This window comes from Manis pentadactyla, chromosome Y (assembly GCF_030020395.1).
Source record: "Manis pentadactyla isolate mManPen7 chromosome Y, mManPen7.hap1, whole genome shotgun sequence".
In the NCBI taxonomy this organism is placed as follows: domain Eukaryota; kingdom Metazoa; phylum Chordata; class Mammalia; order Pholidota; family Manidae; genus Manis; species Manis pentadactyla.
The window spans coordinates 23,164,559-23,184,016 of NC_080039.1; the positions used below are offsets into that span (position 1 = coordinate 23,164,559).

Sequence of the window (19,458 nt, forward strand, 5' to 3'; positions counted from 1 at the left end):
ATATATGTAAATTATCCTTAAAATGTACACTGATAGTTCATCTTGTGGAATATAGAAACGAATGATGAGAATAGGGGTCATTGTACTTCTAAATCTGTGATGTTCAAAAGAACTTTAAGTGACAATGCTCACATCTATGTATATATATTAGGGGTATTGCTCTGAATCCAACAGAAAGCGTGACCCCAGATGTCAGCTGATCCCTTCGTTTATCCACTTGCAATCGTAATTCTGCAGAAAGCATTCTGAATTCCTGTGAATGACTGTAGCCCTTTTTTATATAGTAAGAAGAGATAGCTCTCCTAGTTACAGTAACGCTCTTAGTCTTAGGTAGTTGGTAGTTACAGTTGGACATGACACATGATAGGAGTTGACAAAATTTGCAAGAGAAAGGAAACCAGGTCAAGATTTTTAGGCTTAAAAACCTAAAAACAGAGCAAATTTTATTGGTCATTTTAGGAGGATGCTAGAACAGTGTTTGATTACTTAACAAACTTACAAAATAAGACTTAAAAAGTATCCTGGTTCTTATACATTTACATAGTAAGGGTAAATGATGACAGCAAGCTTCTCTTATAGATTCAATCTAATACACGGATGATAATCAATGTCAATTTCTGACCATAATGAAAAAAATAATGGGGACCTAACTGTAACTAAATGACTCAAAACCACAAAAAGACATTTTGTATCTCTCCAAGAGAGTAAAATCACCACCTATTAAGCACTCTTGCCCATTCCAAATGGGAAATAAAATGATACTTTAAGTGGTCAAGCATCTTGATATTGGCTGGCTATGAAAACTACAGCTTTTGAACCAAATAAAGCCCACAATCACCCAAGACCTAAGAATAGTATTATATATAGGTTCAAATGGTTGAAAATAAGCCAAACTGGTACTATTTCATGACAAATGAAAATCGTATGAATTCAAATTCCAAAGTCCATGAACAAAGTTTTATTGAAACACAGCCATACCTCACTTACTTACATATTATCTATAGCTGCTTTCTTGTTACTGCGGCAGAGTTAAATTTGTGACAGAATGTTTTATCTGCAAAGCTAATAAATACAGGAACAGACCAAAGAGAAAATAATACAGAACACCAGAGCACTACAATTAGGAAAATCCAGACTGTGAGAAAGTTTCCAGGGCAAACTACCTGATTTCCTTATTGATAATTGCAAAACAGCTCGAAAGCAACAGAATGAACCAAAAACAAACAAACAAACAAACAAAAGTCCACACTCAAATCCCAACTAACCAAGCTGCAGCACCAACACAAGAAAGGAAAAAGAAATCTGTATAATAAAAAAAAAAACTTCTGGATTCGAGAGGAAGATGACAGCGTGAGTAGGGCAGCAGAACCCTTCCCAAAACCATATATATATTTGAAAATACAACAGGGGGAGAGATACAAGCCATGGCCGGATGGAACCCAAGCGCTCCCCCGACCCCAGCCCACCAGCGGGAGGAAAGGGGTCAGAGTTTGGACGGAGTGGAAGCACAGGATTGCTAAATAACCAGCCTTGGTAATCCACACCACGAGCACAGACACACATTGCATGCTGTGCCAGATATTAGGAGAACAGAAAAGTAAAATCTGCGAGTGGTTCCCCGCAGCCAGAACTCCTGGGACAAAAGAAAAGAGTGCTTTTTGAAAGGGACAGGAGCTTCACAGCTGGATGGAATCGTCTCCGCACACTCAGCCCAGCATCTGGGAACCCCAGGGAACTTCAGGTACCCTCACCCCTGGGTGGCAATGCAGCTCCAAAGTCCCTCATGGCGATAAGCAGCCTGCCATGCACTCCCCCTCATGTGAGGGCCTGGCAGAGCAGGCTGGGAGGTGACCACGCCTACAGCAGCCACCCAGAACATCCTCCCAGCACACAGCCATGCAGGCCAGACCAGGGTCCGCAGCTGGCGAGCAGATGCCCGGTGCAAGCAGAGGCGCAAAGGGGCGCCGTACTCGCATGAGAGCACACCCAGCTCGCCTGCCTCTCCCCAACAGGGCTCTGGGATGCCCTGCCCGCCGCGGCTCAGGGGAGTAACCTGTAGCCTGTTCCCAGTGTGTGGATAACTGTCACAGGCAGCAGAGGAGGGAAGGGCAACCAGCAAGCAGTAAGGGACCTGGTTTTCTCCCAGGTGACACATGTGTCACCTGCCTGTGACCACTTTTATCACCATGAAAAGGCAGAAGAACCTTGTCCAGTCAAAAGTCAGTCAGACAACCTGAGAGGGCCTGCTGAGATAGATATAACAAATCATCCTGAAAAAGAATTCAAAATAAAAGCCATAACCATGCTGATGGACCTGCAGAGAAACATGCAAGAGCTAAGGGATGAAGTCCGGAGGGAGATAACAGAAATGAAACAATCGATAGAAGGCCTTAAGAGGAGACTAGGTGAGGTGCAAGAGGCCATTAATGGAACAGAAAGCAGAGAACATGAATACAGAGTAGCAGAGACAGAGAGAGATAAAAGGATCTCCAGGAATGAAAGAATATTAAGAGAACTGTGTGACCAATCCAAGCGGAAAAATACTCGCATTACAAGGGGGGTACCAGAAGAGGAAGAAGAGAGAAAAAGGGAAAGAAAGTGTCTTTGAAGAAGTAATTGCTGAAAACTTCTCCAAACTGGGGGACGAAATAGGCTCTCCAACCCTGGAAGCCCACAGAACTCCAAAAGCAAGTGACCCAACGGAGACAACACCAAGACACATAATAATTAAAATGGCAAAGATCATGGACAAGGACAGAGTTTTAAAGGCAGCCAGAGAGACAGAAAAGGTCACCTACAAAGGAAAGCCATCAGGCTATCATCAGACATCTCAACAGAAACCTTACAGGCCAGGAGAGAATGGCATGATATATTTAATGCAGTGAAACAGAAGGTCCTTGAACGAAGAATACTGCATCCAGCTCGATTATCATTTAAATTTGAAGGAGGGATTAAACAATTGCCAGTCAAGCAAAAGCTGAGAGAATTTGCCTCCCACAAACCACATCTGCAGGGTATTTTAAAGGGACGGCTCTAGGTGGAAGCACTCCTAAGGCTAAACAGATGTCACCAGAGAAAATAAAATCACACCAAGGAAAGCAGACCAACCAAATACTAACTAAAGGCAAAAAATAAAATCAACTATGCACAAATGCAGTCAAAGGAAACATAAAACAGGTACACATTAAAACACCTAACATGTAAAGAATGGAGAAGTAGGAATGAGAAGGGAGAGAAATAAAGATTTATCAGACTGTGTTTATAAGAGCTTAATAAGTGAGTTAAGTTAGACGAAAAGATAGTGAAGAAGCTACCCCTGAACTTTGGTAACCACGAATCTAATGCCAGCAATGGCAGTAAGTACATACCTTTTGAGAAGCACCAAAATATAAACAGACTGAATGCACCAGTCAAGACACAGAGTAATAGAATGGATAAAAATACAGGACCCATCTATATGCTGCTTACAAGAGACTCACCTCAAACCCAAAGACATACTCAGACTAAAAGTCAAGGGATGGAAAAAGATATTTCATGCAAACAACAGGGAGAAAAAAGCAGGTGTTGCAGTACTTGTATCAGACAAAATAGACATCAAAACAAAGAAAGTACCAAGAGATAAAGAAGGACATTACGTAACGGTAAACGGGTCAGTCCAACAAGAGGATATATATCCATTATAAATATATATGCACTCAATACAGGAGCACCAACATGTGTGAAAGAAATACTAACAGAGTTAATGGAGGAAATAGAATGCAATGCGTTCTTTCTAGGAGACGTCAACACACCACTCCCTTCAAAGGACAGTTCCACCACACAAAAATTAAGTAAGGACATAGTGGCACTGAACAACACACTAGAACAGACGGACCTAATAGACATTACAGAACTCTACACCCAAAAGCAGCAGGATACATGTTTTTCTCAAGTGCACATGGAACATTTTACAGAACAGACCACATACTAGGCCACAAAAAGAGCCTCAGTAAACTCAAAAAGACTGAAATTCTACCAAACAACTTCATAAGACCACAAAGGTATAAAACTAGACATAAATTGAACAAAGAAAACAAAAAGGCCACCAACACATGGAGGCCAAACAACATGCTCCTAAAAAATCAATGGATCAATGACCAAATTAAAATAGAGATCTAGCAATATACGGAGACAAATGACAACAACACAAGGACCCAAATTCTGTGAGATGCAGCGACGGCAGTTCTAAGAGGAAAGTACGTAACAATCCAGGCCTGTTTAAAGAAGGAAGAACAATCCAAAGTGAATAGTCTAAAGTCACTATTATTGAAATTGGAAAAAGAACAAATGAGGCCCAAAATCAGCAGGAGGGACATAATAAAGTACAGAGAGGAAACAAAACTGAGAAGAATAAAAGGATAGAAAAATCAATGAAAACAAGAGCTGGTTCTTTGAGAAAATAAACAAAATATCAACTGCTAACCTGACTTTTTAAGAGAAAAAGAGAATCTCCACATATAAACAGAATCAGAAATGAGGAAGGAAATATAACAATGGACCCCAACCCCACAGAAATACAAAGAATTATTAAAGAATACTATGAAGATCTATACAATAACAAGGTAGAAAACCTCGAAGAAATGGACAACTTCCTAGAAAAATACAACCTTCCAAGACTGACCACGGAAGAAATGGAAAATCTAAACAAACTAATCACCAGCAATGAAATTTAATCAGTAATCAAAATTACCCAAGAGCAAAACCCCCGGGGCAGATGGATGCACCGCAGAATTTTATCAGACATACAGGGAAGGCATAATACCCATTCTCCTTAAAGTTTTCCAAAAAAGACAAGAGGACGGAATACTTCCAAACTCTTTCTATGAAGCCAGGATCACTCTCATACCAAAACCAAGCAAAGACCCCACTAAAACAGAAAATTACAGACCAATATTACTGATGAACATAGATGCAAAAATACTCAACAAAATATTAGCAAACCGAATTCAAAAATACACCAAGCTGATCATACACCATGACCAAGTGGGATTCATCACAGCAATGCAAGGATGGTACAACATTTGAAAATCCATCAACATCATGCACCACATCAACAAACAGGAAAAAAACCACATAATCATCTCCATACATGCTGAGAAAGCATATGACGAAGTTCAACATCCATTCACGATAAAACTCTCAATAAAATGGGTAGAGAGGGCAAGTAGATCAACATAATACAGTCCACATATGACAAACCCACAGCCAACATCATACATAACAGTGAGAAGCTGAAAGGCTTCCCTTGGAGATCGGGAACAGGACAGGGATGCCCACTCTACCCCGCTATTCAACATAGTTCCGGACGTCCTCGCTGAGGGCAATCAGACAAAACAAAAAAAATACATGGTGTTTAGAATGGTAAAGAGGTCAAACTGTGACTCTTTGCAGATGACATGATATTGTACGTGAAAAACCCTGAAGACTCCACTCCAAAACTATTAGAACTAATATATGAATTCAGCAAGGCTCCGGGATACAAAATTACTACACACAAATCTGTTGCTTTCCTATACACCAATGACAAACTAGCAGAAAGAGAAATCAGGAAAACAATTCCATTCACAATTGCAGCAAAAAGAACAAAATACCCACGAATAAACCTATCCAAGGACGTGAAAGACCTATACCCTGAAAACTACAAGACACTCCTAAGAGAAATTAAAGAGGACACTAACAAATGGAAACTCATCCCATGCTCTTGGCTAGGAAGAATATGGTCAAAATGGACATTCTGCCTAAAGCAATCTACAGATTCAATGCAATGCCTATCAAAATACCAAAAGAATTCTAAAACGAACTGGAAGAAATAGTTCTAAAACTCATATGGAACCACAAAAGTCCCTGAATAGCCAAAGCAATCCTGAGAAGGAAGAATAAAGGAGGGGGGATCTCGCTCCCCAACTGCAAGCTCTACTACGAAGCCACAGTAATCAAGACAATTTGGCACTGGCACAGGAACAGACCTACAGACCAGTGGAACAGAACAGAGGGTCCAGATAATAACCCAAAAGGATATGTGGTCAATTAATATACGATAAAGGAGCCATGGACATACAATGGGGAGATGACAGCCTCTTCAACAGCTGGTGTTGGCAAAACTGGACAGCTACATGTGAGAGAATGAAACTGGATTCTTGTCTAACCCCATACACAAAAGTAAATTGGAAATGGATTAAAGACCTGAATGTAAGTCATAAAACCATAAAACTCTTAGGAAAAAACATAGGCAAAAATCTCGTCGACATAAACATGAACAACTTCTTCATGAACACATCTTCTCGGGCTAGGTTAACAAAAGAAAAAATGAACAAGCAGGACTGTATCAAGCTGTAAAGCTTCTGTACAGCAAAGGACACCACCAATAGAACAAAAAGGCATCCTACAGTATGGGAGAATAACATCATAAATGACAGATCCGATAAAGGGTTGACATCCAAAACATACACAGAGCTCACACACGTCAACAAACAAAAAGCAAATAATCCAATCAAAAAACAATCTCAGAGGAGCCAAACAGACAGTTCTCCAAAGAAGAAATTCAGATGGCCAACAGACATGAAAAGATGCTCCACATCACTAGTCATAGGAAAAAAGCAAATTAAAACCACAATGAGGTATCACCTCACACCAGTAAGGATCACCACCATCCAAAAGACAAACAACAACAAATGTGGATGATTTTGTGGAGTAAAGGGAACCCTCCTACACAGCTGGTGGGAATATAAATTAGTTCAACATTTGTGGAGAGCAGTGTTGAGTTTCCTCACAAAACTCAACATAGAAATACCATTTGAGCTAGGAATTCCACTCCTAGGAATTTACCCGAAGAATGCAGCATCCCAGTTTGAAAAAGACATATGCATCCCTATGTTTATTGCAGCACTATTTACAGTAGCTAAGAAACGGAAGCAACCTAAGTGTCCATCACTAGGGAATGGATAAAGAAGATGTGGTACATATATACACAATGGAATATTATTCAGCCATAAGAAGAAAACAAATCCTGCCATTTGCAACAACATGGATGGAGCTAGAGGGTATTATGCTCTGTGAAATAAGCCAGGCGGAGAATGACAAGTATCAAATGACTTCACTCATCTGTGGAGTATAAGAACAAAGAAAAACCTGAAGGAACAAAATACAGAAACAGACTCACAGAACCCAGAAACGGCCTAACAGTTACCAAAGGGAAAGGGACTGGGGAGGATGGGTGGGAAGGGAGGGATAAGGGGGGATTATGATTAGCATTTATAATATGTGAGGTGGGGCATGGGGAGGGCTGTACAACACAGAGAAGAAAAGTAGTGACTCTATAGCATGTCAGTACGCTGATGGACAGAGAGTTTAATGGGGTGTGGGGGGGGACGTGGTGAAGGGAGCTGTGTAGTAAACAGAATGTTCCTCACGTAATTGTAGATTAAAGATACCAAAAGAAAAAACAAAAATACTTTGGCCAACTGCCTGCCATAAATGGACCGTGGGCCTGCTTGTAAATATAGTGTTAAGAAAAAAAAAATTAAACAATCCTGTAAATTTATTTCAGTGACGTGGGTGCAGTGATATTAAGGAATTTTTATTGAGGTGTGATAACAATATTATGGTATGCTTATTAAAAAAACCTTATACTCAGAACAAAGTAAAAACTGAAGGAACAGAGCAGCAACACTCACCTAACCCAAGAATGGACTAACAGTTATCAAACGGAAAGGGACTGGGATGGATGGGTGGGATGGGAGGGATAAGGTGGAAAAAGGGTCACTAAGATTAGCATGTGTAATGTAGTGGGAGGGACACAGGGAAGGCAGTATAACACAGGGAAGACAAGTAGTGATTCTATAGCATCTTACTATGCTGATGGACGGTGACTGTAAAGGGTTATTTGGTGAGCAGTTGATAATAGGGGAAGTCTAGTAAACTACAATGTTGTTCAGGAAAATGTACATTAATGATATCAAAAAAAAAGAAAAAAAAAAGCACCTTACACTCATCAATGAAGAATAAAAAACAATGTCTAACATCTGCTTTAGAACTGTTGAATCCAGATGACTATATTCTAGTATTTTGTTTTTGTGCAATGCACAGGTTTTCCATATTAAAAAGTTAAGTATATCTTAAAGTAAAGAACACTGCTTCTCTTTACTGTGAAAATTTTCTCCTCCTCCTTTTGGAGTAATTGTATAGAAAAAACTCCAAATATACATCCAAATATTTTTTTCTATGCTGTAGGAAAGAGGACAGTCTAAGAGGGTTTGAACATGTATTTTAAAGTTAGTATATTCAAACAAAAAAGAGAGTTTAAAATATTGAGATTTTGAGAAACTACAATTAACATCTATCCATTAATTACCTGAACTCTTTCCAAAATCCTCTGGGCACAAAGTATGGTAAACGAGAAGCAGCTAAATGACCAAAGATGACCTGAAGGTATCTTAAGACACCAATATTGTACTCTTTCTGATCTTCTGTCTTACTTAATGCTGGTTTGTCTTCATATTGTTGAGGACATCTAAAAACATCATCTCGCGGATCAACATTACTCTACAAACCAAAGAACATAATTTGATTAGCTAACCTCAATTTACAAGTAGAGCGAAGCTGAGACAGATACAAACAGTGGAAGATCTGCATTATTTTGTACTCATATATCTAAACCACAGAACTTTCAACTTACTAATATTGGTGCTTATCCTGGCAATTTCACAGATGAGTTATTAAAAAATAGAGTTATTAAAATATACTACCTCCAGTAGAGTTATGCTCTACTGGACGTAGTATAATGTAACAATCAAAGATTTAGTTGACCAGAATGGACTGGAGACAAATGAATGCTTTCTCATCAGACAAAAGAGACAAAAATAGAACTTTCGGTAACAAAAATATTTAACCTTCCCATAGTTTTTCTCCAACATTTCTCATGTAGAGACAATGCATTCTTCATAGATTATATGAGTTAAATTATGTGACATGATTAGAATTGTTAACACTGGATAAGTACAGCCATTCAGAGTACTGCTGGTATAAACAGCATAAATCGAAGCTCTAAAGCTCTTAAGCCCTCTCTATAAAGCAGAATTTGACTACTTTACAGAGCGCTGAACATCTCTGCTCTGCTATGAGGCCTTCTTTACAGAAGTAAATATCACATTTGCCTTTGAGAAGCTCACAGTTCATAAAAAAGAGTAAATAGGCAGACAACTAGAAGAATCAAAAAGCACAGGGTGTCGAGTAGCAAAGGTGGAATATCTAGTTTCGAATTTCATCTTTTGTCTGAATTAGTCTCCTTTTGCCAAGAGGATGAGAGATCTCTATTTATCCTTAACCTTGTACCGTCGCACTAAACTGGGCTACTGAAATAGGATCTAAATTCAAATCTTTTTGTCAAATAGTGGTCCTCAACCAGGTACTGGTATAGTCACCATATATGGAGATTCTTAAAAAGGTAAACCCAATGACTGGATAGTGTTATTTATAAAATCTGAAAAGAGTGAAAGTAGATGTGTGTTTCAGAATCTAACTGATGAGCTATATAATTTGAGAAACAAACTAGTTTTGGCTACAGAAATGTAATAACAACAGAAGAACCACTTACTACAATTAAAGTAGAGAAACACAGGAATAAGGGAAGAACCATTTCTACAATTAGAATATTCTCTACACCTTTATGAATTCTGAAAAACTTGTATAAAGGAAATAAAAGATAAAAATAGTTTCAACATAAATACAACTGAAACTTCAGAAGTTTTCCATTTGTAAGAGACACATGAGTTATATGTACTCTGATCTTCTAAAAACTGAAAATCTAACTTTTGTGTTTCTTTTTTCTACTCTGGAATATGCTTGGTAGGTAGTCTGATTATTATTATTATCTAATACTGTTAACAGACTGTGTAGCATTATATAAAGTAACGAATGCATTTGCTTCCTTATGAGAAAATTGTAATCTGAAAAAAATATTAAGAATATCCTAAGAATAAGCACAGACTATGGAACTGATAATACACAAGGTTAATAAATTAAATGGAATAATGTACCTTAAAAAGTTGAATGAAAATAAACTTCAATTATTTGTAAGTGATTGTTTTTCATTTTACAAATACCAAATATACCTACCAGACTGCAGACATGATTACATTGAAATGCTGCTGCTTTAAAAAAGAAACAGAAGTTGTGATAAAGATTATCAACTGCATTTTATAAGATGGTAAGTATAGTAAATCAGAGATAGTAGCTAAGAGTACTGTCCTAATATCAAATGTAATTCAAAAAACTCTATAAGAAACACAATACTCTGAGAAAAACTGTATCTGGTATCAAGGTCTTGAAATATAGGGAAAGAAAAAAGAATTCATAATTAAAATTACCTCGTTGTCCTGCTTCTCTTCACTGAACATGTCATCATCTATATCACTACCAGTGCCTTCAACTGCAAGAATACTGTTCCTGATAGGAGGAATCATGTATAACTGCTGGATCACAGAATTCATGTAACAAGTGGTACCAGCATTTTTGAGGCCCACAAATCCTTCTGGAGGGCGAGGTCTAACAGGTGGTAGGTACTCCCACTTAGTAAGTGCTTCACAAGCTTAACGAAGAAGGAGAAAAGGATTCTCATGAAAGCAGTAATTTAGTCCACTTGCAGCTATGCTATGATGATGATGATATTAGGATATTCAATCATTACCTCAGCCACTTTGAGACAGTACTCTAAATTTTTATTTCAACACTTAACCATTACATAGGTACGTCCTTACCAGAGCCTATGGTTTTACTGTTATTAATTCTGTGACACTCTTCTCAGAAAGTCATTTAAGATGGTATAGTAGTAAATTTGTGTTTTCTTTTTCATTTAAGTACCTTTAATTCGTTGGGATCAGAACTTTAAAATAAATCAAAATGGCATATAGCTTTCTAAGTCTTAGTTATGATTCCAAATCACAGTGTCAAAACCTCCAAGTGAATCTGTTTGCCGGCTGATAAAACAGTAAAAGAAAAATTGCTTTGCTTATACCCACTGTCTTATTCTCAGGATGTAACTGTATAGTGCATTGGAAAGGTTTTGTGAAAACTGTAGATCATTTCATATCCCTTTCTGCCTACCATAAAACCAAAACAACCATCAATCACTATCTTGAAGATGGATTGCATGATTTACAGCACAGTGAGCTGCAAATTATGTAGCCAATAAACAGATCTATTACTAATACATCTAATGCGCTGATAGATATATTACTAAGTGCAAAACTAGTGAAGAACACTCTATACAGTGCATTACTGTTCCTGTGTTAAAAAGACAAACACTGAACAAAGAGACATACATATGTACAATTTGCACTGAGACAACTCTGAACCAGGAATGTTGAATGTGTTGGAAGTTGATAGATTTTAATAATCTAACCACAAAATTCATTAAGCTGAATAATTTTTTTAAATTAAGGTTATTGTTAATACATAATCTTCTAAAGGTTTCCCATGAGCAATATTATGATTTCAACATTCACTCATATTATCAAGTACCTACCACACCCCATTGCAATCACTGTCCATTAGAGTAGTAAGATGCCACAGAGTCATTACTTGCATTCTACATGCTATACTGCCTTGCCCATGACCCACCTATACTGCGAGTGCTAATTACAATGCACCTTAATGCCCTTCTCCCTCTCTCCCCACCCTTTTTTCCCAAACCCCTCCCTTTGGTAATTGCTCGTCCCTTTTTGGGAGTCTGTGAGTCTGCTGCTGTTTTGTTCCTTCAGTTTTGCATAAACTGAATTAAACTAAAAAAAAAATTTTCTTTTGAAGATTTACTCTCTCTATATAGATTCCACAGCATAGTAAGTTTAGCTAGAAACTCTAAAGTGTGACTAAAGCGCTCAAGACAAAAAAGATAATTTGAGATGTTCTTAAAGGTTACTATTAATACTGTTACTCTTTTTTCATTAAGCTACTATTGATATACACCCTTATGAATGTTCCACATGAAAAACAATGTGGTGACTACATTCACCCATACTATCAACTACCCACCCATACCCCATTGCAGTCACTGTTCATCAGTGTAGTAAGATGCCAGAGAGTCACTACTTGCCTTCGCTGAGCCACACTGCCTTCTCTGTGACCGCGCACACACCATGTGTGCCCATCATGATACCACACAATCCCCTTCTCCAACCCTCCCTGCCCGCACTTCCCTCACCCCTGCCCTTCGGTAACTACTAGTCCCTTCTTGGAGTCTGTGAGTCCACTGCTGTTCTGTTCCTTCAGTTTTGCTTCGTTGTTACACTCCACAAATGCGCACTGCAAGTACTCTTAAAGATTTATACTAAATACTACTGTGTATTACATTCTCAAGCCTTGGTTTTTCTCTTAAAATTAAACAGACTTTAGGTTCTTACTTTCTGTTTTTTTTAATGTACTCCCTCCCTTTTGAGTTTCAGTTCTCTTAAAATCTAACATGGACATTAACCGAGAACGTAATGAAAGCACTTAAATGTTATCTTTGGCACAATGATATTCAAAAATTTAACTTTCTCAGGATGCAGATTAAAGTAACATTAAGCAATCTGTAAATGAAGGCTTCATAATCTTTTCAATGCAGACATTTTTAAGTTTTAAGTATTAAATTCTACACCATAAAATGTGGCTTATTATTCTGGAGACTGGATTTTACTTCATCTGAGATGAAATAAAGCATTTTACCTAGTTACCTGAACTATCTACAGTAAGGCATTTAAATATACATGTGAAAATTTTCTGTATGAAGTTTCTCTACATATAATGGTCTTAATTATGTATCTGATTACTAGAATTACTGAACTAATTACTTGTTGGTAAAAACAAATGAACAAACAAACATACAGACCTAAATTAGACACTTCTTTGTTGGTGGTGGTGGTGGTGGTACAAGAAAAACAATTTTAGTCAGAAAGCCAACCAGCTGAGAAGACGGTGAATTAATGTCCTAAAGCACCATCTTACTAAGTTAAAACACTTTCTAAAAGATAAAAACCCAGACTTTTAAACATGGAAATATTACCAACCAGGAAAAACAGCTTTACAGGTTACAATACTTACTAGTTATTGCTGTGCCTATGTAATACATTTCAGTCAAACAGTCTCCTATCTGTTTGAGATTTCTTACACAGCCAACAGCTAATGCTACGAGTAGTTCAAAACCAGCACTGATGGTAGCCGGTGAACTACATACTGGGAGAGCCTGTTTAGCTGGAAGTTCCCCATTTCTCATACATTGCAGGTAAACTTTGGAGGCAGTAAAGATGAAATCATCAATTAATTCCTGAAGAGTTTGAAAAAAACAGACACATACAGTTAGTAATAATAGATTTTTTAAAGATAAAACATTCCTTGGGAAGAACTATTTCTACAATCATCTGACAGAATTACATATCTCGTTACAGAGCAAAAATGATTCATATTTTCAAATAATAAAATTCTACTTCAAAATACTATTTGCCCTAAATAGTAAACATACTTTTCCAGATACTTGGAGGTATTTTAAAAGAGCTGATTGTAACTTAATATATATTCTAAAGAAATGTACTCCTTAAGTCAAATATGAAATACTTATTTTGAATAAAAATAAAACTCATTTTTATTTTATTACGAGGCATACCTAAAAAAGATCTATCTCATCAAGGAAATATGTAAAAAATGAAACATCTTGAATTTTAAAACCTGCTTAACTAAAAAGCCTAGACTTTAACTAAATAGTAAAATCAAATGCTGCTTAGTAACTTTCTAAAGACTGTATCTGAATTTTGATTAGTTTAAAAATCTCTTGAAGAAAGGGAGGCATACATTTTTTAATTACTATAACTTTTATAGAGATGAAGATTTTTGTAAGGTATAAAGAAAGGGTCAAGACGATGTCTCAAAGACAAAGTAATTCTAAGCTCAATGAGGCAGGTTTGCTAACAAACATTTAAAAGGTCATAACAACAAGTTCTGCACCAGAATGTGGAACTTACTTTAATGAGATTAGCACCTCCTTTTTCACAACCAATACGATACTTCTTCTCAGTTGTTTGAAAGGCCAGTAACTCTTTTGTTACCCCAAGATGGCCTTCCAAGATCGGCTCTTCAACACCAGTTTCATCTGTATTTTTAACATTATCCTGCAAAGGGAAAAACAGTATAGGCCAAACCAGAAAAGAAAGAACAAAAGAGCTAAAGGGCAGTGACTTCTCAGAAGTAATTTGCCCAAACCACTCCACTCAGGTAGTTTATTTCTTCTGCAGAAATGTCTCAAACCGAGAACGTAATGAAAGCACTTAAATGTTATCTTTGGCACATTCTTCCGCACATAAAATCAGCAATTCTACCGCAAGAGGACCCTGGCAATGTCTTGAGATGCTTTTGATTCACTAAGGAACCACCTACTGCTTGATGAGGCAAAGTTGCTCTTCAGTATCTTATTATGAATAGCATAATTCTGCAAAGCAAGGAATAACCTGGGCTAAAATGTCAATGACATGAAGGTTGACAAGTACTATTCTAGAGGTTTATAAATCAGTAGAAGTATGCTAATCTGAGAGCCAAGAAGCTACACATTTCAAAACTATATGCAGAAATATATTCTGTATAAATAAAAAGTATAATGTGGTTAAATGCTAATGCAAATTCTACTCTATCAGACTCTTCAAACTTAAATAAGAAACTTACATATATCCTAGATGGAGGTTCAAACAATGGCAAGGTACTTGTATAAAACTAGTGGTACTTTTTAAATTCATTAGTGGAAAGCATGGATTTTGTTCAGTTTTAATAAAACACACATTATCATTATACATATTAACATATGTACAAAAACACAGATTTAAAAAATACACTTCATTATAACACGCTTTTAGTAAGGCAGTTGATTTAACAGTGACATAATAATAAACTGAGTATTATACAACTTACCCTAATTCTTTTGAGCCAATCAATTTCATCGTTGAGAAGAACATCAGTATTGGGTACATTAATATTGCTGTTATAAGCATAATTAAGAAGGTGTTGTAGAAGAGTGAAATAGTCATCTGAGTGTCTACCCGCCTCTCCTGCTGTGCTCTGAAAGGCAATAAATTGAAACAATATGAACTCGTAAGAACTCATAAGACTAAGTTCAGAATTCACATCGACTTTTTTAAAAATATGTATGTATGTATGTATCATTATATTTTGGTATCTATGTATGTATGTATCTATTTATTTATGTATTATTTTATTTTGGGATCATTAATCTACAATTACATAAGGAACATTATGTTTACTAGAACCCCGCCACCACCAAGTCTCCCCGACATGCCCTCACATTGACTTTTTAAACTCAGAGATTTGGTAAATTAAGTGGCAATACTTCATATCAGTAATATAAAATAACATTTCTTAATTTATATTTTCCCCAAGTCATTTTTATCCTTAAGTATTTATAAAAAGCAGGAAAAGATAACATTATTTATTAAGCACAGCTGACTTACTTTTAATAAAAATGAAAACTGTAATTTCCTGAGTGTTTCTCATCTTAAGAATGAATTATATTCGTAAATCCATTAAAAAATGTCTCACCTCCAGAACGGTAAAGAGCAGAGTAATGAAGAAAAGCAGAGGCCTGTGTCCAATGCAACATCTGGTGCACATTAAAAAAAAATGTTCCTGTGCCAACTGACGAACAGTTCTGAAATAAAAACATTTTCTGTTTAATGTATTACTTTCATACAGAAAAACAACAATAAATCATTCCAACAGTGGGAGATAATTTAACAATAAAATATAAATTAACTCCTCCTTAGAGCTTAACATCTCTATTGCACAGTAAACCTTAACTATTTTTCACGGTATGAAACCTCAAATGGTAACCAAGTTAGGTAACAAATCACTAGGTTCGGGTCGCTTAATATTTAACCTCTCAGACTCTTTAATATGTACTGTGAATCAGGTGGGGCTGTGAGAAGGACAAGCAAACATGAATGAAACGTGGTCTTTATTTGCAAGATATCTTTGAAAACACCTCGTGGAACAATCTGGAAATACACGTAGGGATACATAAAAGGTGACGTTTATAGTAAGCACTCTATATCTCGTTTTTTGGCCTCCCACATAACTCTTTTTAATGAACTGTGCTGTGAAGCAAACGACTTGTAGAAATTCCATATAGGTAAAGCTAGTCCTGATATTCTACACATTCTATACTCAATTCAGAAACTCACAGGGAGAGACCCAGTTGTCTACATTTTATATTAAGCAATCCCAATGACTCTGATGTACAGCAAAGTTTGAGGATCATCTGAATATTTTATTGTAGAACATCACCTCTTTGGAAAGGTTTGGGAAAATCTGTTTTATTCTTAGTATCAGGAACTTCAACTAATTTGTATTTATCTGTATGTTTTTAAAAGACTGTATAACATATTATCTCTCTGTAATATCATATTGAGTTTACCCCCATGGTACCAGAACCTACAGATATGAGGTTGACAAAGTTACCAAAGTGGTAAACATTACCTGTTTCCAGGCTAGAGGTCTGTGTCTCCCATTAGAAAATGATAAATTAAAACTTCTGAAAATTTAGGAACATACTGAGTCCTCTCATCATGATAAAAACAAAGGCAACACTATCAGTTTCAAATCTATTTAATGGGTAAAGGACAAGTGGAAAAGCATTTGCAAACAATACATATAGTGATAACCCTTTCTTTCAATAGGCAGCTACTTGGAAAACACTGAGTACACCTGGTCCAGCAACAGCCAGTCTCACTTGCCTCTCCTTAAAATGTCAGCCCACTGACAACTGTGCAAATCTGCCATGCCCCATCTCCGCAAACTACCTGCTTTGCTCAGAGACTGTGCCTAAGTGGCAAAGCTCTCCCTTACTATTTGAAGTGACAAATTCATTTTGTCTTTTTATATCAGTTATTAAGTAGTAATCTCACTAATCTTTCAAAAGCAAGCTATTCCAGACTTAATGTTGAGTCTGCAGCACCAAGAACAGAGTCCAAGACTGAGTGAGCATCACAAATATGTTTCTGTCTTCTTGCTAGCTACTGAAGTTCTGAACAAATGTGTGGTCCAAAAGAAAGGATTTTAAATTCTATGTATTAAACTCCCTGTTGGTTTCACCTAATTAGTGAAGTATTTCCTGAGTGTCCTCATAAACCCAAACTGTAGACAATTACAAGGAATTGACAACATCCTTAAAACAAAACTAAAAACCCCAGAATAATACCACCCACCACCAACAAAACCCCTAACACCTAGGAAGCCAACTTAGAAGGCTAATGTTCTAGAAGTATTTTAATCAGAAATTTTTTTCCCAATGGGCTAAAACATCATCTTCTTAAATGAAAAATTCTGAAAAACACTAATCAGTGCTCAAAAAATGAGAGAAGCCAAACGGCAGAGCAGAAGGCTCCAAGCTCCTTCCCTCCACAGAAACATAAAGCACTAAAAATTGTTAGCATTCTGGAAAACAAGCCTGAGACGTTCAGTTTATACCTCAAGTCGATTCCCAAAAACATACACAACATACAATAACGTAACAAGAAAAACAACAAAACCACAGCTAAAACAGATACTCTATGAAGTATCTGGAATCAAAATGTCATACATTTCAGATGTCTAGTTTTCTACAAAGAGCCAGGAAACTATGGTCCCATTCAATGGATAAAAAACAAGTCAACATATGTCTATAAGAACAACCAGATGGCAGACTTTTAGACAGAGCAATTAAATGGCTGTCTGAAGGATGCTCAAAGAATTTGAGAACAAGAAAAGAGAGATGAACAAAATAAAAGTATCAGTAAAGTGACAGAGAACAAAAAGAAGCCAAGGGGAAAACTTTTTGCCACAGAAATTTTTTAATGTAATCTGACCACGACCTTAAATGAGAAATACACTGCAGGGACTGAAAAACAGGCTTGAGCACTTGATACTTAAAAAAAAAGTTGGGAACATGAAAACACAACAGTTGTAACGATGTCAGGAGCAGGAGAAAAAAATTAATGAGTAAAAAGTGAACAGACCCTAAAGGCCACTGTGGGACACCACCAAGTGAAACAACATATGCACTGGTGGGATTCAAGCACAGAGGAAAGAGGAAAGCAGGAAGGAGGTTATTAGAGGAAATTGGGGCTGAAAATTCCCCAAATTTAAATAATAAAATGGACACACATTTGAAGACCTTAGTGAACTCAAAAACACTTATATGAAGCACACTACATTCAAACAATCAAAAGCCAAACAAAAAGAGAATCTTGAAAAGAGGAAGAGAAGGATCTAGTTAGGTACATGGCATTCTCAGTAAGTTTTCAGTGGATTTTCAGAAGGCTGTTGACAAATGAAAAGTGCTGAAAATTCTACACCTGACAAAACTGTATTTCATATGTGAAGGAAGAAGGTGAGACATTCCAGACAAATAAAAGCTGAGAGTTTACAACTGAATCCGGAGCTAAGAACATTTCTGTACCTGACACCAACAGGATTCCTATGTAATAACGGAAATCACTTTAAAGAACTAAACTTCCCAAACCTTAAAGAGCTCTGCAGAGAAATCTAAGACAACTATGAGACAAACACACCAAGAGGAATCTCAGCCTCTGATACCAACATCTCCAGGAGACAATAAACACAGCCAAACTCAACACATAAATGTAAAATATTACATTAAAGGGTCCATTTACCCCAAATGATGTATGTCCAGCTTAAAAAGAAAAGACACTGAAAGAAAAAAAAATGGACAAAACAGTTGGAAGGAAAACAGCAAACATAAAACAATACAGGCACAGCAGAAATGTTAAAATTACCACACCAGCAATTTAAAGCACATATAGTTATACTAAGGACGCAAATGAATAAAACAGACCTGTGAAAACACAGCAGTGTAAACAGAGCAATGGAAAGTATAGAACATAACCAAGCAAATGTTAGAGATCAAAACCAGTGTAACAGAAGAATGGCTGTATTGGGCTGATCGAAAGATTGAATAACTGAAAAAACTATCAGTGAAACTGATGAAATGTCAGCAGAAGCTCTGAAAACTGAAATGCAAAGATAAAACAAACATGAAACAGTTAATGTGAGACGAGTACAAAATAAGAAATACATATCTCATGGAGGTAAAGAAACAAAAAAGTCAAACAGTAACAGTGGAAAGGTGTCCAAAATTAAAAACAGAACAAAAAAACTGACAGAAACCAAGAACGGTAATATGAAAATATCTACATGTAGCTACTTCACATTAAGTATAGAAAATCAAAGGAAAAAGAAAATCTTGAAAGCGTTAAGAGTAAAAAAACCTTACCTATAGAGGAGCAATAAGAGTTACTTACCTTGGGCATCCCTTCTGCAGCCATAAAAACAAGAAGAGAATAGAGCAAAATATTTAAAGTTTGGAAAGAAGAAGCCCCACCAACATAAATT

At 36.7% G+C, this 19,458-nt stretch overlaps 1 protein-coding gene across 3 annotated transcripts in view; it reads right to left on the bottom strand.

Annotated features, from left to right (window-relative positions):
* LOC130682066 (probable ubiquitin carboxyl-terminal hydrolase FAF-X) overlaps nt 1–19,458 on the bottom strand; it is a 167,138-nt gene that overhangs the window by 33,219 nt on the left and 114,461 nt on the right. For all 3 annotated transcript variants that reach the window (XM_057496189.1, XM_057496190.1, XM_057496188.1), the window contains 6 exons: nt 15,610–15,718; nt 14,965–15,111; nt 14,028–14,174; nt 13,114–13,336; nt 10,404–10,624; nt 8,390–8,580 (listed from right to left, as the gene is read on the bottom strand). In XM_057496189.1, the coding sequence (XP_057352172.1) occupies nt 8,390–8,580; nt 10,404–10,624; nt 13,114–13,336; nt 14,028–14,174; nt 14,965–15,111; nt 15,610–15,718 (1,038 nt within the window). The remainder of the gene's footprint in view (nt 1–8,389; nt 8,581–10,403; nt 10,625–13,113; nt 13,337–14,027; nt 14,175–14,964; nt 15,112–15,609; nt 15,719–19,458) is intronic.